The sequence below is a fragment of the Chaetodon auriga genome, chromosome 12, assembly GCF_051107435.1.
Source record: "Chaetodon auriga isolate fChaAug3 chromosome 12, fChaAug3.hap1, whole genome shotgun sequence".
Lineage (NCBI taxonomy): Eukaryota > Metazoa > Chordata > Actinopteri > Chaetodontiformes > Chaetodontidae > Chaetodon > Chaetodon auriga.
This window is the reverse complement of record NC_135085.1, coordinates 4,877,813-4,905,562: the sequence shown is the minus strand read 5'-3', so window position 1 is coordinate 4,905,562 and position 27,750 is coordinate 4,877,813. Positions and strand designations below refer to the sequence as shown.

The 27,750-nt window shown below is 41.4% G+C and overlaps 1 protein-coding gene across 2 annotated transcripts; it reads right to left on the bottom strand.

The window, feature by feature from the left end:
• Positions 1 to 8,545: 8,545 nt before the first annotated feature.
• klhl20 (kelch-like family member 20) lies at positions 8,546 to 27,581 on the bottom strand. 2 transcript variants are annotated; one of them, XR_013077873.1, is made up of 15 exons: positions 27,461 to 27,581; positions 25,187 to 25,250; positions 21,850 to 22,107; positions 21,599 to 21,707; positions 20,631 to 20,837; positions 19,041 to 19,199; positions 18,787 to 18,881; positions 18,440 to 18,555; positions 18,072 to 18,255; positions 17,807 to 17,950; positions 17,389 to 17,522; positions 16,602 to 16,810; positions 16,293 to 16,399; positions 12,025 to 14,746; positions 8,546 to 11,988 (listed from the first exon to the last, which is right to left on the bottom strand). XR_013077873.1 is itself a non-coding variant. In XM_076744978.1 (14 exons), the coding sequence occupies exons 2-14, from the start codon at positions 25,207 to 25,209 to the stop codon at positions 14,662 to 14,664; spliced, it is 1,830 nt and encodes a 609-aa protein (XP_076601093.1). In that variant the 5' UTR covers positions 25,210 to 25,250; positions 27,461 to 27,581; the 3' UTR covers positions 8,547 to 14,661. The 2 variants fall into 2 exon arrangements, 1 of the variants encoding a protein (XP_076601093.1); XM_076744978.1 differs by having other exon boundaries at positions 8,547 to 14,746.
• Positions 27,582 to 27,750: the final 169 nt, after the last annotated feature.

Sequence of the window (27,750 nt, the reverse complement as noted above, 5' to 3'; positions counted from 1 at the left end):
AAACAGAACAAGCAGTAAATCCTGAATTATCCCTATTTGCTGCAAACACCAATTATACCAGATCATACACAGGGTTATTTGAGTAAGTTAGGAAGTACTGGTTAACACCGCAACTGGATAAGTTTAGCTGTCCGAATGTATATGGGGTCATGACTGATGGTTAATTAGATATGGATTTGTTGACGCTTAACTCAGTCTGGTCCACCTGTCTGCTTTGGCCCCATTTTCAGCTCAATCACTGGCAATGCTAATTCGACATTAAAACAGCAGACTCTGCACAAGCAGTTGGATGGCACTGCAGGCAAATACCACCAAATGTGAAATATTATGATTGTTCTTGCTGTCCTTAAATAAAGACTTCACTTTCTTGTCTCACAGAAAGAAACTTTTTTTAAGATAACTGAAATATTGTGGCAACATATTACAGGCAGAGGAACCTCAGTAAAGACTAGCTTTCAATCATACAGTTTGTTCATGGACCGAATGATCAGTATTCATTTGATATGTCATATATCATGACAAAAAACAGGTTGTACTGGTTCTTCACAAAAGAAGTGTGGTGTATTATTCCAGTTGACGGTTTTCATGAATAACAAAAGACAAGATTTTAATTTAACCTTCACAGTTAGCCAGGATCATGGTTTATGCATCTAAATCCCATTAACACAGAAAGAGTGATCATCTTGCTACTCTGTTCTCTACACTTTGAATTTTTCTTAGATGTTTTTCAGCAGCACTTGATCAGATGACCATGCGAAAGTCCAACATATGCAGATCATTTCCTTGAAACAGAGATGCTTTTTCTCATCTTGGAGACGATGTAATCAATCTGACCAAGACAGTAAGTTATCTCATTTAACATTTAGTAATGATATGCAGCTCAACATGTAGATTCTCTTTCAGCTACACTAAAGTTGATGATGTGTGAAACAATGTTCAGTTCATCAGCATATATGCTGAGACGACATCGGCATTCTTAACAACATAAGGTACAGAATTTACAAAAAATGAATCTTAAAGTGGCCCCAGGTAACTCCCCTGTGGAACACCGCAAGATATTTTGAAAAACACTTGACTGTGTTCTGCCAGAGAGGTAACATCCAGGCAAGAGGTGAAAAACCACAACATTTGAGCTTGGCAATGAGAATACTGTATTCAATGACATTGAAAAGCTGAAATCCAAAACTCCACTTCCCTATCATCCATATGTTAACCATTGATCAGCCATGTGTACTAATGGAGTGCTTGTAGAGTGCCCCTGTCTATAAGCATGCTGTGCGGATGTAAATAGTCCATTTCTATATAAATAATTAAACATTTGATTAAAAAATATCTACTCAAGTATGCTTGCTCAGCACAGGGAGAATACTAATGGGTCTACAACTGGAATCAGTAAAACCTGCTTTTCCATCTCTGGGTAAAAGTGTGATTTCTGCCTGGGGATTGCAGAGGATACCCACTACTGCAGCTTAGCCATGGTTTGTCCTCATGGATGAGGCGCTTGGACAGAAGCATTTCACCACCGCACTATCACCAAGGACATGCCAAAGTACAGTAGTGGATGACCAGGGGGAAAGCCAGCTAGAGCCAGTAAAGAGAGAGAGAGAGGATGGTTCTGCAGCTGTTAAAGGAAGACAGGAGGTTCCAGAGAGAGCCAGAGAACACAGGAGAGCAGAGCAAATGAAAGGAAAAATGAATATAAATATTGAATGAATCAATCAAAATGAATATTGGATGAATTAAAATCAAATAATTGTTTAATGCATTATTTATTCATTTACAGCTTTCAGGAAATCCTGTAGACCAGACTGAAGTTCAGCCTCTGTGGTCTAAGAAGGTTACAGCTTTGTAGACTACGTCCTTCTACCGAAACAAGACATTCCTACCTCCTCTCTCCTCTGAGCTCAGCTAAACATAGAGGTCATAGCAGAACTGCCTTTCTGAGAGGTGGTCTGTCACCAAGCCATGATATCAGGCTTTTACATCTTGGTCATCATGTGACAATACTGCTGACAGAAATCTGTCACCATCGCAGTTATGATCTGTGTAAGACTGCATCTCATTACACTGCATTATGTGATTAAAACAAGAGGTTTAACCTTCTGTCCCCTGTGGTGACATTGATGTTTTTATTGTGGAATCTTATGAAACTGAACTTGAGTGATCTGCTGTTATTGGTTATATGACATGCTTTTTTGAATGTTAACATAACCACTATGCCATTTCATGTTTGCAGCCTGTGATGCACTGAGTGTGACTTATATTTGCTGGTTAAGAGAGATTAACAACCATTTTGAGAGAGGGATTTCAGCCAAAGGAAAGTTTAAGAATCTTTATTTTAATTGACCTCTTCTCATAGGCCTTTCTTTAAAGGTATACTATGCAGGATTTGTTGGTTGCTGTTTGAAAACAAACCATGCTCAACGGACAGAGAGAGCAGCAGTGCAAGTTAATGAAGAGAGGGAGCAGCGTTAGCAAGAACAAAGCAGTGAGTCATAGAAAATGTTATTTTGTGATTGTTTCATGGCGGTATAGTCCTAAAGCACAAATAAATATGCCCACACCTCTGCAGGAAGGCGCTGCACTGCCGGAGGTTGTGTGAATGCAACCGAAGTGCTGCTGCTCCCTGCTGTTTGCCTCTCTGCTCTGTGTGTGTGTGTGTGTGTGTGTGTGTGTGTGTGTGTGTGTGTGTGTGTGTGTATTTCAGACCCGCCATCAGTCAAACAGACACACAGGCCTGCAGCTCACGACACACACAGAGAAACAGAGACAGCGATGTAACCTGGTCACTACATTTTTATCAAGTCCCGACCTCACGCTGTTATTGGCTGAGGGCTCCACACTCACTGCCCATTGGCTGACACCCAGAATGTCCTGACTACAGCAAAATAAGTAGAGAGTAAAATAAGAAGAGAATAAAATCCAGGCAAAGGGTCACTGCAGGTAAATACACAACCATTATATATCTTTAAGTTCCTTGTCCTTTACTGAAAAGTACACATGCAATTGAACTTTTCCTAGACAAGCCACAAAGTTTTCCTCGAGCCAACAGAATTACACAAGATAACTGAAGAAGTCAGATTCAGTTTCTGCAGAACTGCAGCAACACAGAGATTCAGTTGGAGCTGTTTTGATGATCAGCTATTGGCCATGAAGGAGTTTAGTAACCTGCTTGGATCCAGTGCTCGGCGGCTCACTGTCTCAGCGTCACCTGGGAACTTAGTCACAAACGGCAGCACTGGAAACCTACAGCTCTGCACGCCAGTGGACCCAACACTTCAAAGTGTATCAAAGCGAACCTTCAATCAGGTGTGCACTGCTAATGTAACTTTTGCAGGTTGGATAGCTGGTTAGCTTGGCATTCATAGCACATCACAGACCCCCGCCAGTGAAAATCAAGTTTAAGTTACCACAAAATTTCTATGACGCTTTTCTATTTATTCCTGGAGACACAGCAAGTACGAGCCAACATGTTGGTCAGCCACTACGTTAGCCAAAGTTAGCCTGCCAGGTTCCACCATGATTCATGGCAAATGCTGACAGAACTTTTTATATGGCTGGATGCTGATGAAGAAGAGAGCAAACATTACTGAAAACAGTTTGTCAAGTAGATAAGCTGCTGATGAGGTTTGTGTGTTTGATGAGCAGTCGAAGCTACAGGTGAGCAAGAGAGAGCGAAGCAGGGACAACTTAGATCTGCAACCCTCCAATTTTTCCTGGGATTCTCTCATATTTTACTCTTTTTCCCACTGTCCTCTCATTTAAACACTTTCCCATATATCTTCTCCTTATTTCCAAATGCCAGTGTTAACAGGTATGGATGTGTGGAGTATACCTGAGCTAATGTAATGCATGAAGGGAGGTTTTTATGGAAAAATATTCTAAATATGTAATTTTGATGAGTTTTTAGGATTTTAATGAATGCCTGGAGAGGAACTTTAAAAAGTAACTTTGCAAAGTTCCTCTCCAGGCATTGATTAAAATCCTAAAACCTCATCTGTGTTCAGCATCAGTTCGTTCAGATGTTGATGTCGTCTCTTTGCTCCCCTGAGTTCAGCATGCCTGCTCTGCTGTCACGACCCTTCAGAGGCTCAGAGAAAAACAACATTTCTGCTATGTCCATTTTTTTTTTGCTTCTGTTTAATAATAAAAACTATTGAAGATCTGTGTAAAAATCAAACTTGCATCAGTTTTGACTGCATGTCAGAGCTTCAAGGAGTCTGACCAAATTTAGTTAAGCTAAATTCACTGGAGTGTACAGGGTTCAGCATAAGAAACTCTCACTGCTGCCCTTTGGCTCAGAAAATCTTGAGGCCACTAATGCTGCAGCTTACACTGGTTATTTATTATATGTAGGTACATTATATGGCCAGCCAGATGAATAAACAGAAACGTCGCCCTCTTAACAACATACCATTTCTCCTCTTATTGACAAGTTCCTCCACAGAGAATAGTTAATTAGTGGGCATTGGGCTGTATTTCTGGCTCAGTGTTTAGATTTTAACTGCCAAAGAGATGCTTTAAAAACCCCAGTGACACACACACACACACACACACACACATATATATATATATATATATATATACAGTATACATACTGGAGCATAAGCCAGCTCCAACTGAGTTCCAAACCAATGTAAGTGTATTTCAAATTGTTTGGAATCTTGCCCAGAGCAAAGTTTTCATGATTCAGTGTATATTTTAGGGTAAGGGTGTGTCTTCAGGGACTGATGCAGCGAGCAGGAGATTGCTCAGTAAAGAATAGCCTGCAGCCTTTGGCTCTGTGCACATTTATGAGACACTAAAATGAGAAAGTGATGGGAAAGAGAGAAAAAGTGGAAGTGAAACAGAAGAAGAGAGGTGCAGAGATGTGTGTACAATGAGTTCATGTCTTTTCTTCTGAGTTTGTGTTTGTAAGTGTGTGTGTGTGGTGTATGTCCACGCTTAGGTGCCTTGAGGAAACAGCAGAGCAGAGCATATAGAGAGCCTATTGGCATTTCACTGTTCGCTGCTTCCACTCATACCAAGCACAGCCTCGGCCTCAACAATGCAACGAAAAACCAAAGTTTGTTTAAAACAAAGCAGCTCCGGCTGTCCTCTTCCTCTGCTCCTCGCCAACCTTCTTTCACATAGTGTGGTTTAGTAAATGACTACAGGTGATGATGATGATGACGATGATGATGGGCACATGTAAGCTAATGCATGTAAGCCATGTAACAATGTTTTTTTAAGGGACTTTTTAAAACTCGTGCAAACATGGTGTTGGGTTTGTACCTCAGACAGGTTCTAATCACGTATTACTTCACATAAAATGTGATGGATGAAGTTTACTTTTTGCTCTATTAAATAACCATTTACTTTGTAGTCAATTGCTCGTCATTTATTTCCATCTATCCATGCATCCATCCATCTTTCATCAGTTATCCAGGCCTGGGTCATGGTGGTAGCAGGCTAAGCAAGGTAGTCCAGATGTCCATCTCCACGACACCATGTTCCAGCTCCCCCTGGGGGATCCTGGGTGCTCCCAGGCCACATGAGAAATACATGTATCATCCCTCCATCCTGGCTCTTTTCCATGCTCTCCTATCAGTTGGTATCTCCCAAGGATGGCACCCAGGAGGCGTCCTGATCAGATGTCTCAGCTGGTTATAGAGTCAGATCAGATCTTTACATGTGCATTAACACTGAGACTGATCTGACTCCCCAAACCGGACACTGTCCTCGCAGAGATCACAGGTATGATTCTCTGCACCTTGAGATTCTGTCCATGAAGATCACAAGTGACAGGAGACAAACCTGATGGAAACATAACTGTAATTATGTCATCAAGGTGATCTCCTGAACAGTGAATTGTTGTGCAGAGCGAGGCCTCTGGATTTTGACACCTCATCGGTTAAATTGGAATCACGTTGGGAAGGGATGTCTTCACAGTCCCTGTCGAAAGGAGGAATAACTACAGGTAACAAGAACTCTTTTAATGACAAGTGAACATTGTCTTAAAGTATCAGTCTCCTTTAAGACTGCTCATTACAGGCAAATTCTTGCAGTGTAAGACCTCCTCTCCAAAATTAAACTCTACTTTCACTTGAGCGTGCATGTGTGTAGACTTCACCAGCAGCCTCGTGTTTTGATGCCATAAATCCTTGTGTGTATCAGCTGCAGTGACTGTGACAGCATCTAAGTCGAATGGACGTACTCGGCTCCATGACGGGGAATATGTCTCCTTGTTATTCTTTTGCAGGCTGTAGCATCTTTTTCATGCTTGAAAGTAGAGAAGTTAATCCAGCAGGCTGCTAGGAAACATTCCCTGCGGTTCGTCCAAATGTCTTCAGCAATGGATTGGTGCTTTAAGCCCCCAGTGGTGTCCTTAAACTCAGCTTTCATACGGGTACATCACTGCAAAATGTAAGGCTTTCATTAGGATGCATCTGGGTGGATTTCTTTGAGGAGATATTTTTTGCTCTTTGCAATCTTAGATTTGAAAAATATTTCCACATTGTTTGGAGGCCAGCAGGAAGAAAACAGACCTTGAATGTATTTTTGTTATCTGATGTGAAACTGAAGTGAAAACTCACCAGGGGGAAATTCATTTTTTGGGGAGACAAGTTTGGCACAATAAGTTAGCTTTGTGTAAACAGCCTCCTGTCAAGCTGTCCCTGTCTGTCTTTCTACCCATCTGCTCATGCAGACACTGGGACACAGCATCTCCCAGTTAATGTCCATGCTTTTCTTGACAACATACTCTTCAATTAAGGATGCTTCATGGGCCTGGGATGGACAGAGATATGTTTGCCCTGTGGAGTTTTTGAGGACTAGCAGTGCTATTGAGGAACGTTCTTCAAATCACGGTGCACAGAGGGGAAGTAAGAGTAAAGGGGTGGTCCACTGATTTTTAAGGGCTGCTCTTTAATGGATCACAGCAGCACAAAAACCAAGCAGTTACATTGTGTCCTGTCTTAGGTCTTGAACAGGACATACAGAATGGACTCATGAAGCCCTTCCTGCTGTCAGCAACGGCATTGCACCAAAAGTACGGCAACTGGTTGCGGTAGGGGATTAATTCAAGGGTTTGAAATCAGACATGAGTCGCTCAAGTTATGTGATCTTTTATTTTGGTTTGTGTTTGATCCGTCAACTTGACCTGAGAAGAACTCCACTGTGAGAGAATGGATGCACTTAAAGCAAGCAGGGGGATGATTGGCAGCATCGTCTGTGTATGATTTGGTCTAAAAAGTAAAAACAAGCTCTCAAAATCCAAATCAAGCTGTTCATTTAGCACGCCCCCTAGAGGCCACGAGCACTTCCACTGAGTTGACTGCAGCATTTTTCTCTTGCATTTGTGGGTTTTTTTGTTTGTTTGTTTGTTTTTTTTTATTATTATTTTGCATTGTTTCTGTGTTTGCGGCATGGTTTCTTTTAATGTGTTTGTCTTGGCTTTCTGTAGCACATTTTCTTTCCACTTGCAGCACGTTTCCGTTGTTGTGTTTCTTTTGGATTTTTGCATTTCTTTTTGAATTGGCATCGTTTCTGAAGCTGCAGCACATTTCAGCTCATGGAAATGTTTTGGGCTTTTGCAGCGTGTTGGCCCTTGTCAGCCACCGTACAAAATGAAGGCCTTGTAATGCATTCAATATTTAAAAAGAATTTTCTTAAAACAATTGAAGATTACTTAAGTCTTAATAACATCAACAAGGCTACTTTCATGGATGTCTTGTTAAGTGTATTTAATTCAATTCCAGGGTAATTAATGTTATTCTTGTTTCTAGGTTACACACTCCAAACAGACAAGACCTCCATAGAGTCAGGTCCAACCACCTTTTAACCCTATGACCTGAGGTAAATTAGTTATTATTATCTGACACTATAGTTTGGTCATTGTCCAAGTGAATGGGTGTAAACCTTCTAAAACAGCATATTGTTATCGATAGAGTCTGACAGGTGGAAAAGATGAACTGGAAACTTGATAAGTTGTTTTTGTCTTGAACCTTCAGAGCTTAAAATAATTGTACCAACGTAGGAGTTAAGTGTGCAGTCACTGATAATATACATAAAATACGCATGAAATGGATGGACAGAGCTAATAAATGAAAGCCCATGTTAGAAGTGAGCAGAGGTAAGAAGTGTAACAACGTCTATGACTGACAGCGTGAACAGACTTCCTTCCCCTCCTCATCTCATTGGCTTAAATGCAGAACTTGACTAACTGTATGCAGAACTCTGCTCATGTTTAGTGTCAGCTGTCTGTTTCAGCTGTCTTGGCCTCACAGTCTAGCGGTTCAGACACACACCCTGTACCAATAAAGTCATCTGTTCAAAGCCAGCCTGGCACCAAACTGTGTGTGCCTCTTCCTCTTTCTTCCCATCTGTTGTCAACTCTTGTGGTTTAAAAGTTGACCTGCCATATCCTATGCTGCTTCCCCAAATTCCAAAGTCAAATGCCCAAATGGGTTGCAAATGCCACCCGCTCCTCAGGCACACACAATGACAGTCATTGACCTCAAAGTGATGCTGTAACAATCAAATTTAAGTTTTCTCAATTATCTCAAAAATGGCTTTTGTCATTTTAATCAAAATGTCAAATTTTCAAGTCTAATTGAACCTTGATTATTGCTGCTTACGCCTATATTTTTAATTTCTTTTATTCAGCTAACTGTTCAGTTATACTGTATTTTGATTTTATTGATGACTGACTTTGTGTGCTCTTAGAATAGTCGTTTGAGATGTTCCATAAAAATGTGTTACCTTTAAACATAGAGACATTATCCAATATCCAAGACAATTTACAATCTGTCAGAGTTGCAGGTACAACTTTCGTACTGGAAATAGAGCCCAGCAGTATCATAGACATAACACATCAATTACACTTTCTAGTGAATTAACTCTGAAACCCAGAGAATAAACAACACTTAATTACTGTAAGTGACCATCATCAGTCAGATATCATACTCAGCTTTTACTCGTTGTGGTCATTTTGCCAGCCCAAAGAAAATAAACATGAACAGTTTCTGCACAAACTGTAACCTAAAATACCACTTACAATTGAAATATTGCACTTCCTGTGGAGTTTTCCCTCTTTGTGGTGGAAACATTTGCTGCAGAGAAAGAAATTCATTTCCCTTTTCCCCCAAAATTCAATTCCACAGTAGCCCTCAAAGAATCTGACGCGTTTGTTTTCCCAGGGAAAAATTTAATCTTTGTCATAGTGAACATGGTGAGTCCAGAGCTGCTGAGGCTGTTTGATATATGAAAACAAACACCAGAGATCACAGCCATGTTTGGGTCACACGTTGGACATACTGCACAGAGGCTACTCAAAACAAGATACTGATTATAGGCTACTGACTGAACTCGACTTTTGTTCATCACTATTACAATGCATTATTAGTAGCTTACATGAGTAAAGGGAGACTCCACTCAGTTTGGGAGAACAAACACAGTATTACTGGTCGAACAGCCTAATCCATATGTGTTAAGTCAAATATCTCTCCCCAGGTTTCCCCGTGTCTTTGTGGGTTGAACAACAGCTCTACTCTTTAAGCTAAAGAAACCATTTAAAAACTCACTGGAGTTTATGTAAAATGCATCTTCACAAAGCTGAACACATGGTGTTTAGACTTTTATGGAGAGCTATTTAACGGAGACAGGCCTCGTCTCGAACCAAAGAAATAACATGGATGGACTCTTCAACTGAGTGGGGCTTCCCTTGAATTCTGTGGCAGTGACAAGTAGCAACAGATTCTTGGGAGAGTTTTCAAGGAGCAGGCATAAACAGTTGGCCACACTGCATCGTTTTTGTTCAGTGATAACATTTCTCTTCAGTGAAAACTATGCATTTAACACAGTCAGTATGAAAGAGCCTCTGTGTTCTCCGATGTCAACACTTAAGGACATTCCATGAAATATTTCATGTGCATGTGTGACAGCAAAACATCCACAAAACAAACATTTTCAACATATCGTCTTGCATGATCGGACAAACAGCCATCCTGCCGCTTGAAATCTCCCACTAGCATAGAAAACTAGACCCCACAAAAATCTACAGTTGCCATATCATTGAACATCAACACCAATATTCAGGTTAGGACCTGCTTGCTCATGAAAAGGTGTTTTTAAATAATACATAAAGAACCGCCTTGGATGTGCTGTCACTTGCCGGTCTTTACAGCAATTCATTTGTTGCACACACCATTTAAAGTGCAGAGTTGTGACGAACTGTGTGTGACACGAAGCAAGCGACGTGATGTGTTGCATCTGTGAAACAAATCTGTCCTTCCCAGTGTGACGCCTGAAATGTCTGATTCCCATGTGGATTTACTATGATTTGACATTTTTCCCCCCGTATCTGGAAAGCTGACCACCCATATAAAATACAATTAAAAAAAGATAATCACAGTGCAATAAATTCTGAGATTCGTCCAAACCAATTTCCCCTTCTACTCAAACTGTCTGTCTCGACTTTTGTCTCACACTGAGCTGAGATCAGCATGACAGGGAACCACTTAGGAAATTGCAAAAGGGGTTTTTTTTCTGTTATTCATATCAGTGCTGCACTTAAACTGTCCTCCAGCAGGTGGTGCCATTATACTGCGCTGCATACAAAGACATGAAAACAAGAAGGTTGGAACAATGAATGCAGAACTAAAAGGACCTGTGTCTCCAAACCCCAATGACGTGTGAACAAAAATATCAACCAATGACGACTGCAGAGGGAGGTGTTACTCCATTAATTCATATACAGTTAAGAAATGTACTAGTGTGGTCCATTCTTTTCATAACAAACTGGGATGAATACACTTCACTGCATTTGCCGTAGTCCACCGTCATGACAACTAGTCTGAGTTTGATGCTCGAGGTGTGAAGCATGTAACAGAAATCCAACTGGAGAAATTAGGTTTAATTCTCCTCCATTTAAATTTTTGTTATCAGGGATATCATTGAACTGTGTAAAACACAGAAATCCTCAGGTTTTCTATACTCTAAAATTGCTGAATTGACCCACTGTTAAACCCCTCCTCCTAACAGCAATTGTCCAATCATAGCTTTCAGTCAAACTTTCCATTTCCCTACATACTGATGCAGAGTGTATGAGGCTCTAAGAAGAGCAATACTCAGTATCTCAACAGTTTTAAACCTGGTGTCTTTTTTGTAGACTTTGAAAAACCAAAATGAAGGAGGAGTGGATTGAACGTCGTCTTTATCTGCTCTGATGTAAGCTGCGAAGGTTAGCATGTCTGGCTAACTGACTGCATACAGCAGTCACAAAGTGTTGTGTTACTAGCTTTCTACATCATTTTGTGGGGTTACAGGATACGTTTGAAAAAAACCTGTCCAGGACTGATACAAGCACTGTTTGTGGATATGTCAACCTGTGAGCCAAGAAGCAACAGGATCAGAATTTAATGACAGCAGCTCAGCCCTGCTCCTTGTTTGTCCTAGGGATGTTCACTCTCCAGCTACAGCCTAACATAAGATAGATACCACTACATCTGCCAATCGCATGGCTTATTCCTCATATCCTCAAATCCTTCCCTCTTGTAAAAGGTGAAGCAGACTTTCTGAAAATACAAAGAATAGCCTTAATCTAACCACTGCGGGAAACGTCAGCTGCACACGGAGCAGCTAGAAATGAGAAGGGTGCTTTGTTTTCCTTCTGTGAGGAATCACAGACCTGGTGTTTCATAGATTACTGTACATTTCAATCACAAATCTGTCACCATTATCACTGTAAACGAACAAAAAGCCTGACAGGCCTCGCAACAGCACCTAAGCATGGCGGGGCTTAACACAGGGTCAAATGTGAAATATCATTTGGCTAGAGAACGCTTCCCCATCCAACATGTTCATAAATGAGAGTCCAAAAGTTTCTATTAATGTTTCTAAACTGAACTTGGGCCTTGGTGATGCCCAGGTTTTGGTAAATCTATCACCCAGATGTGATCAGCTTCTTAAATGGATGGCTGAAAAGTTGCTTCGGTTCTGCAATAAATACTTATTTACAATGTTCCTAAATGTTTAGGCTAACACTGGACTTATTTCTTGCATCATGGAATTGAGCCTTGCTGCCCCTCGGTTCAGCCAGGCCACACCTCTGACAGTGCATTCAGGACAAAGGTATATCAGATTTCTCTTCTAGCTTGACTTTGGTAAAGGAAGTTAGTTTACTTTATGCATACTATTATGAGACACGTGCACAAAAATCATCTTTGCCCAAAGTAGATCACTGGCTGTAGTGTTTAAAGTTAAAACATAAGGGATTTTATGACCCAGGCTATCGACACACAATTTGCCATATTTGTGGAAAAAGGGAAAGTAATCTTATATTTTAAAGCAGAATGTTTGCATTGCTTTTCAATTTCCAATAGATGATATTCTTATTGTCAACAAACCTGACGTGACCCAAACGGACAATGAACGTATCTACAGAGTGCTGTGCATGTATCCTTATCCCTCTGTACACTGAGCTCCACTGCTGTCTAAAAACGTCTAAAAACACATCAATGAGCCACATTGTTGCACTGGGTGACATGTTCCTTCATTTACCATGAACACACTCACTGTGGGTTACTTTGACTCAGTTTCACCTACACCGTCCTGCTGCACAAATGCTCACTAGAGCACCAAATGTGGATTAATCCACCACTGAAAATAGTCCCCAACAAATGCACTATTTCTTCCTGTTCGAGTACTGTTTGCAACTGCAACAACTGCGGTTGTTGTAGCTGCACCAGCTGTTTTAGGTCATGACTCAGCTTTTTTTTATTAGACAATAGATTTGTATGTGTTTTCAGTGATTTAAAGACATCAGTGGGAATGAATGGCCTTGAAGCTGAGCACCACACACAGCCTTGGAAAGCTACAAGTACTGAGAGACGGCTAACAAATTGTTGGTTTTGATATTTTTGTGAGATTTGTTGGCAAAAACAAAAATAGAGAATATCATTTGCACCTTTGACATAAAGCTAGCCCCATATAGTACTAACAAATGCAATATAGGACACTGTTAAGGTGTCAGTATGCTTCAAACAAAGTGCTTATCAGATCATCTAACAGCCTAAACTAGAATCCAGAGAACATTTTTTGTAACTTTTTGGAGCAGAATGTATGACAATCATACCCACGTTATACTTAATGATTGACTAGGTGTGTGAATGTGTGAAAGAAGGCAGGCTTTGAACTTTAAATCTTTCTTTCTTCAAAAAAAACATTAGAATGTACATCTGAGTGCAACAACATAACTGCCTTTGAAGAGACAATCTGCCCAAAAATGCCCATTTGTGTGCTTACTTTATCGTGTCGAGACTACAAAGATACGCAAAAGCAAAGAACTGTTGAAGAAACATGGGACAGATGGTGTGATGTAGTCATGTGGCAGCTATGACAGCAGGGCGCTAAGAAAGCACAACATCTCAGCGGTCAGTGAGCAAAAAAATTGTATTTCTATTATTGTTCCCATAATGGAATTCCGGCCAATAGTTATGTCTGATAGTGCAAAGCCTTGAGCTTGTTTAAAGCATACTGAGGCCTCCATGATTCAGCAACACACTAGACATAGACAGATGATTTTGGTGTCCAAGTTCTTCCCACCCAGGGGTTAAGTTCACTAACAGGCCATGTTCCTTTAACCATACCGTCAGCTCTGAACTGAAATCTTCAAACATCCAAGGCAGTAAACGACACCAGCAGCCTCCTGTAAAGTGCAGCAGCAGAGCCCCGTTCAACAACAGTAAGTTGGGGAGAAAATGTTGAGTAGCAGTGACTCTTCTCATGCCACCCATCTTCCCCGGTGCCCATTATTGGTAAAATAAATTAGGTTTTTCCTCTCTGGGTATCCAGCCAAAACGTATCGAAGCCTTCAGGAGATAACTGCCTGACAGCTATCGACTGTTTAATGCTACACACGAGGCCCAGAGACATAACAGCCACAGCTCAGACGTATGCTTTGAAGCCTAAAGCAAAGTACAAAATGAGTGAGAGATTTACCTCCGACAGTCAGTACGCAATGCTGCATCTCCAGGAAACAATCGATTTCACACAATGAACAGAGGGTCTGCTGTCCTGCTGGCTGTTTTTAACTCGCTGAGGGGGGGTGACCAGTAGCCTGAATTTGGTGGCTGGTGTTTTAGGACGAGGGAAAGTGATGGAGGCTTTCACAGTTGGAAGACTGAAAAAACCCTCTTCCAGTGACCTGATGCTTTTGAACTTGTTAAACCTCAGAAATGTAAGCTAATCTCCCCAAGTTGAGTTCCGTCCATCACACACGCCAAAACCAAATGTCCCAGACGGAAAAGGCTTGGAGGATAAAACCTCGGAGAGGTCACAGGAGAAGGACTGTCCTCTCCAAACTGGAAGCTTAATGGTTCTTGGTAGACTTCTGCTCTCAGTGCACTTCATGGTGGCTGCGGTCAATCAATGATAGCAGGGTAATCCAAAGTCAGTGACCTCAGAGTGGGGTGGGGGATGAACTAGAGTTCAAAGTTTCTTCCTCTTTCCGTCTCGTCTCCCCCCACCGTTTCCTCATCCTCGCATTAATTACAGCGTCTCTTTTGGAGGCACGAGAGTTGGTGAAAAGAGGCATCCATTGCAACGTGATGAGAAGCGTGTGAGTGTGTGTGTGTGTATGTGTATGTGTGTGTGTGTGTATGTGTGGTGGCGGGGTTGGTGTTACCATATGTGGGATTCACAGTGAGTCATTTTAATGACACCCACCCCTCCACCTAGCCGGCGGTAGTTCATTCCTCCGTACAACCTGGAAAGAGTGAGTGACAAGCAAATGATGAGGGAGAGCAAGTTCAATGTTCTTTTGTGCAGTAGAAATGACAAACCTAAAAGACCCTGCTCTGCTACTCCTGAATGTGAACACGGCTGAATAGAAGAGGAAGAGGACGAGCAAGATTTAGAAAGTGAAAACTAATTGGGGCCTCTGTGATGGACAGTTTAATAGGCCTGTTTAATGGCTTCTTCTCAAGCGTGTGTAATACCACCCCATCGAACTAAGTCTAGAGTTGTGTCGTGGCGTGTACTGTGACTTTCTATCTTAATGTGTTTATGAAATAATTTCTATGCTGTTTCATGATGATAAGGAGGATGCAATGATCAACTTTTCTGCAGCTGAAGAAATATTTGTCCACCCACAGTGGTCAGTGATGATATCCAATATGCTTGGCGGGCATGACGAGACTTGTCTTGACATCTCAAATTCTGTAAAAATCTCTTTACGGAAACAGTGCCTCTGTTATTTTGGATGATCCAAAGATCTCAGTGAAGTGTTTTTTTTGAGTTTGTGCATTAAGTGTTGATAGTGAGGTCATCAGAAGAATGTGGACGTGGATGTTGCTGCTGGAGCACCACCAATAAAAATCCATTCACTTTAGATGTACAGGGGTGGTACTGTTATCCCTCACTGCTTTCAGACGTGTCAGACAAGTTGCATTTAGTGATTTACTCTTGGAAAAACACAACTCACGAGCATGCTAACTTTAGACTCTTAATACACAGTTAAAACAGTGTCAGACAAATTGGATGTTGCTTTTTGACAGATGATATCACCAGATATCAAGACCATGCTAATTTACTGCTGCATCTCTGGGTATGAAATGAAAATGAAAAATGTTGGGGGATGTAACACCCACCCTCTGCTCCATTCCATAGAAACTACTGACTGCAAACGAGAGCAGTCTGTGAAAGGGCATGACAAAGGTTGGATATGTGACACAGCAGGTGGATGTCACACCAGGAAGTCATTTGCCGATGTGAATTACATGCACATCGACAAACAGTCAACTTTACTAGTACTGAGTAAAATTACCCACAGCAAAAGGAAAGCTGCAGCTTTATTTTAGCTGGCTGACCCTACAGCTACAGCAAATAGCATATCATATTACAAAGCTAATAATCTTGCTAATCACTCCTAAACATCAATTAATAGAAATATGTTTGAGGTTCAACAGGTTAACTATCGTTGTATGTTTTAGCATGTATTAGACAAAAGGTGTTCTATGTGATCTTGCTGTGCTGTTTCCAATATTTGCAGGTATAAAAGGTCTGACTAAGGGTCAAAATTATTGAAATCTCAACATAGCCAAGTGCAACATCCAAATCACAAGAGCTGCAGTTTATTGCTAAAGGTCAAACATGTCACCACGTCATCATAAATGAAACACTGTGGTGCCCGGCCTACAGGTCATATTCTCCAGATGTAAGGGAACATGCTTGTTCTCTTGAACAAGTTCTGCACTAACATCATGACAACTTCAATAACATTAAGTGTTACACTTTTAAAGGCTGGCACTTACCTCCACGTGTTGGCGTCAGGATCATAGACTTCTATAGTTTTCAGATACGTCGTCCCATCAAAGCCTCCCACTGCCATCAGCTGACCATTCACCACAGCCAGTCCCACCTACAGACACACACATACACACACACTTCAGCGTCGTGCACAGATTAAAGCTTTTGATGAGCAGCAGAACAGTGACACGTAATAAAACCTTTTACGAATGAAATGCAGTCAATCTAAGAATCAAAATCTGACTGTGAAGCAGTAACTAAAATGATACAAAAACAAGCTTCATATTTCAACCACACAAAATCCCAACACTCACCCCGCTCCGTCTGGACGTCATGGCCACTACAGGAGACCACTGGTTGGTCCTGGGGTTGTATCGCTCTGCACTGCTCAGTTCTGTGGTGTCGTCTCTCCCTCCAACAGAGTAAATCATGTCCTGGTAGACAGCACAGCCGAGGTGCTTCCTCCTGGTTCCCATGGGTGACACAGTGTGCCAGCGGTTCTCTTGAGGGTTGTAACGTTCCACTGAAAAGGAGGGAAAGATCACAAGAAAAAGGAGAAAGGAGGGGGGAATTAAATGACGGCAAAAAAGAAAATAATTACAGTCAACTTCTTGACAGTGGACAGACAGCTGAGGAAGAACTATGGTCATTTTTACTTCCTGTTTACAGTGTTAATACTGCACTTCAAGGCAGATGAATTACTCCAACCAGTGAAACTGTCCTTTTATTTCTAACTAAAATGCTATTGTGTTGCAGTTTTGAATGAATGGTCCCAGCCTGTATGATGTCTCACATTCCACTCCCCGCAGATGTTTCACACCTCTCTTCAGGAGCAGCCTCAACTTCATCTCGCCTTGACTTTGTCATTATCAAATATCACAGACAAAAGATGGAAAACCTGGATAACATTCAGCTGACTGAGGCTGATTTGGCAAACCCAAAGCAGAGAGCCATGACGTGTTCACTTTCTGGTGCATATAAACACCAGATAAACATTAAACTTTAATGTGTTTTGACGCGTTTGTACTTTCCTAATTATCACTGTTGTCACAGCCCTGGGTCAGTTTAAGATTGTACTTATCACATGACTGACAATCATACCTGTATTTAATGGTGACGTCCCATCAGACCCTCCTACAGCGTAAAGGAACCCCCCCAGCACAGCCACAGCTACACCCAGTCGTCTGGTGCTCATGGAGGCCACACGAGTCCATTTGTTCTCCTTTGGATCATACCTAAAGTATTAGAAGGATTCTATTAGATAAAGCTGCATAACATTATCACCAATGACAGAATCAATACAAACAAGGATGTCTTTTTTCTAGCTCTGACAAATAAATGATTGTTCAAACATTAAGTTTCTGGGAAGCTTCTAGAATTTAGCCGGCTCATCGTGATGAACAACAAGTTACAGGATGGAGGTTTGAGTTTGGTGGTTTCATTTCAGATCTAAAACAACAAACACTAGAAGATGGTTACATGGACAGTTTGTCATAGACACGAGAGTTCTGGTAGATACCTTTCTACAATGTTCAGACAGGAAACGCCATCCTGTCCCCCTACAGCATACAGATAACCACCGAGGACAGCCACTCCCACACTGGTACGACAAGTGCTAGTGGGGGCCACGTCACTGCTCCACTGATTGGTTTTCGGATCATATCTAGACAGGGGAAGAAAGAGAAACTATAGTTTTACATCTAGATCTTTTTGATTTAGCAAAGTGGGAAAAAGGGAAAGAAGAACGAAAATGTTCAGGCAAAGCTTGAGTGATCATGCCACACCTCTCCACCGAATTGAGGTATGATGAGCCATCATGACCTCCCACCGCATACAGCAAGTCATCCAGAACACTGACACCGACTCCACAACGCCGTTTACTCATGGACGCTACCATCCGCCATTCATTGGTCTGGGGGTCGTAACGCTCCACACTGGAAATGGCATCACCGCTGCACCAACCACCAACTACAAGACCAGGAGACATAGAGGAAGAACAACGGACAGTACACAGTATTAAATTTGCACAGAAATGATTGGCTCAGCCAGATACATGTTTCCAATCCTCCTCACCCGTAGTTGTGTCTGCATACAGTTGCATATTTGATGCAAGGGAAACCCTGGTTTTAATCTATTGATTAAAGGTACTGACCTGCAAAGAGTACCTCTCCGCAGCGGATGGGTTTCCTCGGCCGTGTTCTGGGGCCCTGCATCAGCGGCCTTTCCTGCGGCAGCAGCAGGTAATTCTTAGCTTCATCAACCAGGTCTCTGAAACAACAGAAACACAAGCATATGATCCATAGTACAGTACGTAATGAGGTAAATGTGCCTTCTCACAGTGTCTGTAATCCAAAATTTAGACGTAAATAGAAAAATGTAGAAATGTTCAAAAAAAAAAATGTCTGGCAATTTAAAGAAATCTAACAAAGTCCTGGATCCAGATCAGCCCCAGCCACATTTTACCACCAAAAACACAAAATGGTTGACAAACAAACCCACCTGCACTCCTCGTCACTCTTAATGAGAGGGTCTGACCCAACGGTGCCCACCAGGAACTTGGGGCTGAGCAGTGGCAGACGGACATGCTGCAGGACCTGCAGAACACAGAAAACCCACATCAGTTCCAAAGTGTTCTTCAGCTCCAACAGAAGTCTGAAGCAACGTTACGTGTTGTATGGGAGTGTGTTGTACACAAATAAGAGAACTGGCCACAGAAGCATTATCTGTTGTAAGAGATTTCTTCGGCCACACACCTGGGGCAGCTGTGGTCTGCGTTCCTGGATGCTGTATTTCACCCAGGCCATCACAGCGTTGAAAACCTGCTCCTCACTGCGTACATTGAGCTCATCACTGGAAATGATGTCAATCAACTGGTTGGCAGGCAGCAGCATGAACTCTTCACTCTCCATAACCTAAGACAAGAGAGCAGGAGAGTCAGACAGCAGGTCTGCCACAAAGAGAGAACAGTCAATTCTAATTCTCCACAACCACTAAATCCATCAAAACCGAGCCATAACTACAGTGTTGGCATCATCACAAGGCTAACTGCTTTCCTCTTTCTTCAGCATTTTAAATTCATCACTTAAAAATCATGCTCTACAAATCCTGTGTGCAGTTAAATGAAAGACAGACATCTGGACAAGGACTAGCAAGGAACACAGGTGCAGTTAATAACACTAATGATACTGGCTGCATCCTATTTAGCTTGACCAATTCCAGGGCTGTGGTATTAAGCTGGCTGGCTCTGACTGACTGGGACACATAATAGAACACAGTCATCCTTAACAATAATTAGTTCCACATTTGTTGTGAAAGGTCAAAACTATCTGCCCAGAAAAAGGTCTAATTCAAAGGTCAACAGTCACTGTGCCACTCTTTAACAGAAAATGTAATGATATCTATTGTCCACCAGATGTACCTGTTAAACCTGTTGATACTGGCTGAATGCAGGCACATCTGCCCCTTGTATTTGACTCCACCAGCATGTTTGATCATCAAAATAGTTTCTTCTGTCCATCGACTAAATGATTAATCGGCTAATTGCTGCAGCCCTTGAACTGTTTTCATATTATTACAGTTTAGTTCCTCATGTAGCCAGACTGACAAACACTGAATTATCGTTGAATTTAGAATGACTGCTGGCTGCAGACACGTCTCTACTGAGACAATACTGACAGGTACATTCAGGCTACCACCGCTCCATCTGTGTTGGGGCTACAATTCCACTTTTGCACCTAAAATAAAACAGTGTTTATAATGTATATCACATGTACGGCATCTTAAATATAAGGTGACACATTTTCCATCCAAAGCCATCAGTCTGCCTGCTTTAACAAGAGATCCAATCAGATAACATAAGTGACAACACTTGCATGGACAGACCATGGCTGTGGAGATCCTGTTAAGTTCTACTGATTAAGTTTAATTGAAGCTATATGCACAAATACTGTTCTGTACTTAATATAAACACTTTATGAGTGTCAACATCCTCAACACACCTTCAATATGAAGTGTTTGAGAATACTCCACATATTCTGTTCATAGGAGAACATCAACAAATCCTCACTTTCCATTCCATCTTTCCACAGCATTTATAGCTTGGGTTACGCTGTCTCCTGGTGGAGATCCAAATATATTACAAAGAATTTAAACTGTTGCATAAAACTGCTGAAACCAAACCAAACAAAAACAAACAGTATCAGACAATACACAGCCAATATGACCCACAGATGATCAGTATTAGCTGCCAAAAACACTGATTGGGGCATCGTAGTGCACAAAACGAAAGTAAAGCTCTGACAGCTGTGTGGTGAGATTAAAGGAAAGGAAAGGTGACTTCTTACCTCCTGAAAATTGTGCTGGGTGAACTTGTCTGCAATGCGGAGCAGCTCTCGGCAGGAGTGTGTGTCTGCGAACGCCCTAATGCCCAGACAGTTAGAGGGATCCAGCTGTCTCTTGAGGAACTCACAGCAGGCCTCCTGGATCTCAGCCAGCTGAAGAAGGCAGGCAGCAGGAAGCAGCGTCTGGACGTTTCCCTCCTCTACAGTCACCTAGGAGCAGGGAGGTCAACACATCAGAGACTCTTCACACAAAGTCATACAGTCATATAGCCATGAAGCTGTTGAGTATCTCCCCTCAGCTGTAGAACCCTGCAGCTCCTTGTCAGTCTCTACAGGCCTCCTCACCTCCACCCAGTTTGAGGACTCTCTAGCTGGATTTATTGCTGCACCATGGTTGTATTTTTCATGACAGACCTTATTGTACCATGAAGGATATACAGTGTGGTCTTCAATAACCATGTTGTGGATTTGTATGTAGTGTTCTTTTGTATCCAAGATGGTAGTTTTTGCCAGAAAACTGACTAACCAGCAGACTGTTCCAAGCCTGGTGTTTTTGATCTAAAATCACTTGCCAAAACTACCTTGACCTCACCAAGGTCATCTCAACACGTGCAACTAAAAACAACTGGCTATACCAGTGACGAGTTGGGTGCTTCATAACAATATATGTAAAGACATATGCAGTTATTAATTGTGCAGAGTTTGGGTCAATTTGTTGAAAATGAAGTTTGTTTTTTGAAGTTTTTATGCTGAATTTAAAGTAACACTGAGGCACATTGCACTGGAGACCCTGTTTATCCTGCCTGATGCCCCAGGTCATGAATGCAGATTTGATTCAATAAACGTAAACTTCTGCACTTTCTGTCACTGATTTACAGCAGATTTGAAAAGCTCCTGTTCTTGTTAGCACTTGTTCAAATGCAGCGTGTGATACCGACCAATGAAACACGGTTCATCGCTACTGTTGTTACCTGTGAAGTGTAGGCAAAGTCAATGAGCAGCTCCATGGCTCTCTCATCGATGTCGCGGATGACCACTTCAGTCTGCCTGCTCTCAGCCAGCTCTCCAGTGAACATCGCCCTGAAGAGAACATGGAAATCAAGAGATATCACTCAAAGTACTGCATCTGCACTTTGATGTTAATTTGTTGGCCAGTGGATTCATTTCCAGATAGTTTTACTTTATAAAATATAACTTGAGAACAAGGTTTGTGTCTCTGTACCTGAAGTATGGGCTGCAGGCAGACAGGATCACACGGTGAGCGTAAATCTTTTTGGCGCCCACCACCAGCACCACGTCACAGAGCTCACGGTGTTTTCTCAACAGGTTGATCACCTCCAGGGTCTGCCGTGGGTGTTTGTCCGAGACATAGGGCATGCGTGCAGGCTGGGGGACCCCTTCAGGGAGCTTGTTGGGGTCCCCCAGAGTACAGCGGCTGGTAATGTCCATTCCAGTGGCGTCTTGGCGTGCGCTGGTGGCCCTGAAAATCAACCAGATGGACAGTGATTAAGAGAGGAAATTCATCTTAACAACTCATCTTGTGAAGTCATCTGCTAGTTTAACACAAGAGTGAACATGATGATGCAGTGTGGAAACATTTGGGCAGAATACTGTGATCTTCAAATGACTGAGCAGTCAGGCTTTTAAGAGACTATTATAGATTATTTATACTTTATTATCACTTGAATGTTTTATTATTTTACCTCACTTTTCTTTTTATGAACTATTAGTCATTTTACTTCCTTCCTGTATTTGAAAATGCATTGACTGCAAATATCAGTGCATGTAATTGCTTTACTATTGTTAGCGTTGTTGTTATTAGCATTATTATTATGAGAGAGCTGAGAGAAATTCAGGGTTTAAAAAAGCAGAAGTCAAAACAGGTATTAGTCTTTTTTTCATTAAATCGTTTTTTTTATTTATTTCAGAATGGAGTGTGACGGTCTGTTTTCCTTCGTCCTGTCTGTAAGTTGAGCTGCAAAACAGAGCAGAGTCTGTCACACTATATTCTACAACTGGAACGCATTTGGTGTACTTGTTAGCCAAACAGGTAGTTATGTTTGGGTTCTTGTGAGTAAATGACATCTGTTGACATGTGCAGTGTACCTGTGAATCCAAAGGCCCCAAATCATTACACACTCCTGATCTACTGTCTCAGTCTGTGGTATCAGCTGAGCCAAACACAGTAGGGTCATTTGGCCCACTAGATAGACAGTGTAAACTTGTCTACAGCATTCAGCTCCACCAGTGTACTCTGACATGCTTTCAGAGCTGTGAGCACCAAAAGCTTCAACCCACATATTCACACAAAGTATTTACATGTTACAAAAGTGTTTTTTTTTTTTTTTTAACATATTGAGTACTGCAGGTTGCATGTTGAAATTAGCTCAGTTTTCACAGATATACAATATATTGAATCCACTACAACAGACCTTCAGTAAATCAAGATTTGTGTCTGACAGGTTGTAAGACAACTCAGCAGTGATATTAAAGGACACTACTGTCTTACACGTGAAGATCAGTCTACTCATCACAAGGACTACTATTTAGCCTGTGACAGCTGTTGTACAATGTTGGTAGTTCTGGACGGAGCTTTCTGAAGTTAAAGAAAAGTCTGACATCATCAGGCTTGGGTTAAACCAGGGATGGGGAACCTCCAGTTTCAGGGCCGCATATGTCCCGCAAGATCATTTGTTCTGGCCTGCGAGGCACTTCAATACAAAAAAGCAGTTACTTTTTTCAGTAATAAAGAAAAGAACATAAAATAGTAAACTAAAATGCTGTGGAGCTGCTAGCACCACACAAAGTAAAACTGTTCCAAAGTGTCTGTCTATCTGTCTGGAATAATTCATAGAGATGAAGGAAAACCTAAAGTGGAAACTCAGTGATAGCAAGCGTCTGTGTAATTTGCCTTTCACGGTGGACATTACCAAACCTCTCAGTGCTGAACCTCAAGCTCCAGCCAGCTTCTCAGCTCTCTGCTTTCAAATGTGAAATCATTTGAAGTAAAATTAAAGCTGTGGCAAGTTCAACTGGAAAGAGGAAACCTGTCTCTGGAAATATCTGCGAGTGAAGTAGCAGTGGTGGAGGAAGTATTCAGATCCTTTACTTAAGTACTAATACCACACTGTGAAAGTACTCCACAAGTAACAGTTGTGTATTCAAATCTAAGTAAAAGTATGTAAGTATTATCAGCAAAAGGTACTCAAAGTATCAAAAGTAAAAGTACTCATTGGACAGTAAAATGGTCCCTTTCACCCGCTGTGTTTGAGCTGCATATGGAGGTTGTCCAACAGAGGATCCATTTGATAAAAAATAGTGCAATGTTACATCAAATTGATTCAACATTCACTGCATTTTGAATATTCTCTTATTGAATTGTTGGAATTTTATTCATCCACCACACAATTAGACACTCTTTCTGATGACAAAATGTGCTTCAATCCAGAAACACAGAAAAATCGAAATAGAATTTGCATGTCTTTCGCCCACTCAAATGCCAGCTTCCAGTATAACTAATTGGCACAAGCTAACCTTGTCAGAGCCTTATAACAAATCCAGACTTCAAAAGCCAAACAATCATTAGCTGCTGCTGGCAGGGGCCTCTCAAATGATGAGTGCCCCATCTTCTGTCAGGTCTGAAGACAGACGATGACCTGTGGACACATTTATATTCAAACAGACAGAAAAACTGGGTACAAACACTGGGCGCTTTATGGATTCAAGATGGGCAGAAAAAACACAACCAACTTGAAAAGACGCCTTAAGACACACCATACCGCAGTGTCTCCCATGGTAAAAATCAATTATGTATGCTGATTGGTTTCATAACATGTATATGTGTTAATTTCCTTTTAAGACTAAATTTATAACTCAAAGTTTTTTGTGGATTCAAGGTGTGTGAGCAATTAGTTTGCCTTGCTACAATAACGTATTGTTAATTTGAAGGAGCTTACTCATAAGAGCAAGCTCTATCCTCAAGGACTGAAAAATTAAGCCAATGCAAAAGTACCAAACATGCAGCTCTTTGAAAGGTGACAGCTCGCCGCTTGGTTTCAGCAGCCAAGCTTCATTCAGCCCGCCTAAGCTCTACCCACACTCCACCTCTTTGCCTATTTTTGGATTAGGTATGCTAACTTCTCATTGCATTGTTTACGGCTAGGAGAAATGTCCATCAGCAAAATACATTACAATATCACAAAACTGCCTGGGAAAACAAAACCAAAAAGACCGGTCTTATCAAAATTAACACTTTTTTGGGATTTGTCTGCCTTGAAGACAAGCTTATTTGGCGACAAAACAGGAAGGTGCCAGTGAGTCATGGGGGGTTCACACCAGTTCTCTAAATAAGACTCATTCTGAGCCTTCTTCATTGTAGTGAATATTTTTTTCCTTGTCTGGTACAAAGGATTTTCCTCGAGGAAGGAAGGAAATTCAACACCTGCCTGAGTGGTGACATTTAATCTTTGATTAAGACCATTCTTGTACAAAGAGTGTGAACTTAATACACACAGAGATTTAATTCTACACAATCTTTGGCACTTTAATACCTCACCTACCTGCGCATTGGCTTTGCGTCCATGCACTGAAGAATAATGCTTGGTCCCACACCTTGAGGTTAACCTACAAAGACAACAAAACAAATTGACTACAGAGTCAGATTTGTCATCACCACAAGCAGAACAGAAGGACTTTAGAAACTGCATGTGAATGTAGCAGTGTTTACCAGAGAGCCTCTCCACAATTTCCCTGTTGTCCATTTAGATTTTGGTATCTAGTTCTATGTCTCTTTTGGGGAAATGTGCTCAGTTTGCTGCCGAAAAGGCTTTTACTAACTAATTGCTTTTTAATTGTAGTTTGTGCCACACTTCTGTCCTGCTACCCTCCAAATGTAATCTGTAGCCATTTCTGAAAGCAAGGCTGAGATCGGATTGATGCATTTGCATGCACCGAGTGACTAGTTTATTACACACACCTGTGCAATTGCTCTGTACACCTGTTGGATTGCAATCAAATACCTCCACCCTGCCTCTGTAAACTTTATGATATACACTGCGTATGATGTGTTGACACTATCTCAAGCAAGTATTTAATTACCTCAGTGGTTAATTGGTGACTATAATCATGTAGTGACATTTTTGCTTTTCTGTTACCCCGACACATACGTAAATGAGGTTGGATGTAAAACTATAACGCAGTACCAGACAACATTACCACAACAGGTTCAAAGCGATCACTGATACAGTATTTACAAAATCAATTTATACTACAAGCTCCACAAAGGTAGCATTTACTGAAAGTAGGGGTGTTAAAGGTACATGTATTCATCTCAATCTTCGATGACGCTTCCACGATTCAGTATGCCCTGTGACTCAAACAATTACTGTCAAAATAGTCTATTTATGTCTACCACTCACACATGCCAGACAGAAATGGTAGACTATAAGTTTTAACCAGAAATCTTTGGCAGTGCACCAGTTGTTGTCTACCAGCTGTAACATGCCAGTCGGCTTGGCTCAGCCAGTCAATCTAATGCAGTGCTGCAGTCATTCGAATGACAAGCACAAAGGAGAGGCCAGAGCTGGAGGATCTCCCCATGACATCTCATGATCTACCGTATGGGAGCATTATGGTTTCCTGTTTATCTGCAGCAAAATGGACAATCATTACTAGACTAATGCCATATGAGTATTCATCTCTGCAGCTATGTGACCATACACAGTCTAAAGAATACAGGATATGGGATTTAGGATTCCCCTTGTATAAGACACTTGGAAGTGCAGTATTTCCATACAACTGTGGTTGTTCTATTCTGGTATCAGTGAGGCTGTGCTCTATGTGTGCGTGTGTGTGGGCGTGTGTGTGTGTGTGTGTGTGTATGTGGATAGGTTAATCAAAGTCCTCCTTTCCTGTCTTATTATAACAGACTTCATTTGTTGTTAAAGTAATTACAAATTGCATACTGAAATCAGTTTGTGGGTTTGCTAATCAGCTGTCACAGAATAGATGGAGCAGTTTACAGATAAGGTTAACAACGTCTGTGTAATCTTATCACAGACCAGGGTTAATTAGTGGGAAAACAGCAAGCCAAAACTGATTCTGTTGCACGGGATCAGTAAGAAAGTGGCTCGGATGTTCACATACCATTTACCTCATGTTTATGCCAAAACATGCCCAGTATCAGTGTTGTCCCTTCATATAACGTTAACACACGGTCGTTCCCGTTAGTGATTTGTTTCATGCTGCATTCTTCGCACGACTGTCAAGTAGTTAAGACTTGGGCTAACTGTTTGTTTTTCGCAGCTTCAGCAGATAGACTGATCCGGATGCGAAGTCAGCTAGCTAGCTGGCTCAAAATTTCCAATAGTATGTCGGAAAGTAGGTTCGTGTGAAGCTTACCGATAATAGTTGCAGAAAGCAGTGATGTAGACGGAGAGAACTCGTGCTTCCAGGACAATTCTTAATTGCGCAGAACTATAAAAATCAATGAGCTAGCTAACAAGTCAGTCCATTTCCCGAGGATGTCTGGGAATGCTATGTGCTATGCTAGCACTGTGGTAGGGAATCTACAGACGATAATTCAAACGCAGAACGTTAAAGTGAATCGATATAAGCAAAGAAAATGAAATGTAACGACAACGCAGACATTCCCTACATGTAGGGTGTCTGTGGCGGCTGGAGAGTCAATCTCAGCATCAGGTCGGATCGGATGTAATAAATGTAATGCTAGCGATAACTAAGTTAACGTGAACGCTTTCAAAACGGCATTTGCTGACATTTTTGACATTGACAACTATCTGACACAAACTAGACACGTTTAACAAAAACTTTACCTTATATTTCCATCCCAACGACAGAGAAAAGTCGCCCAGGTTGCTAATGTTTACAATTTAATGCCGTCGGTTAAACACTGGTGCTTTTCTTCCTCGGTATTATTATGCGCATGCCAAATGCAAAGCGCCACTTCCGGACAGTGTGTTTTCAAAATAAAAGTTGGAGATTACGTCATTGTAAATATACTGTACAGATACGCAATGTGTAAAATAATTGGTTTCTTAATAAGGAAGTGTGTACAGTTGCCTATAATAATACACTCTTGTGCGCTATCCAGTGTTGGGGATAA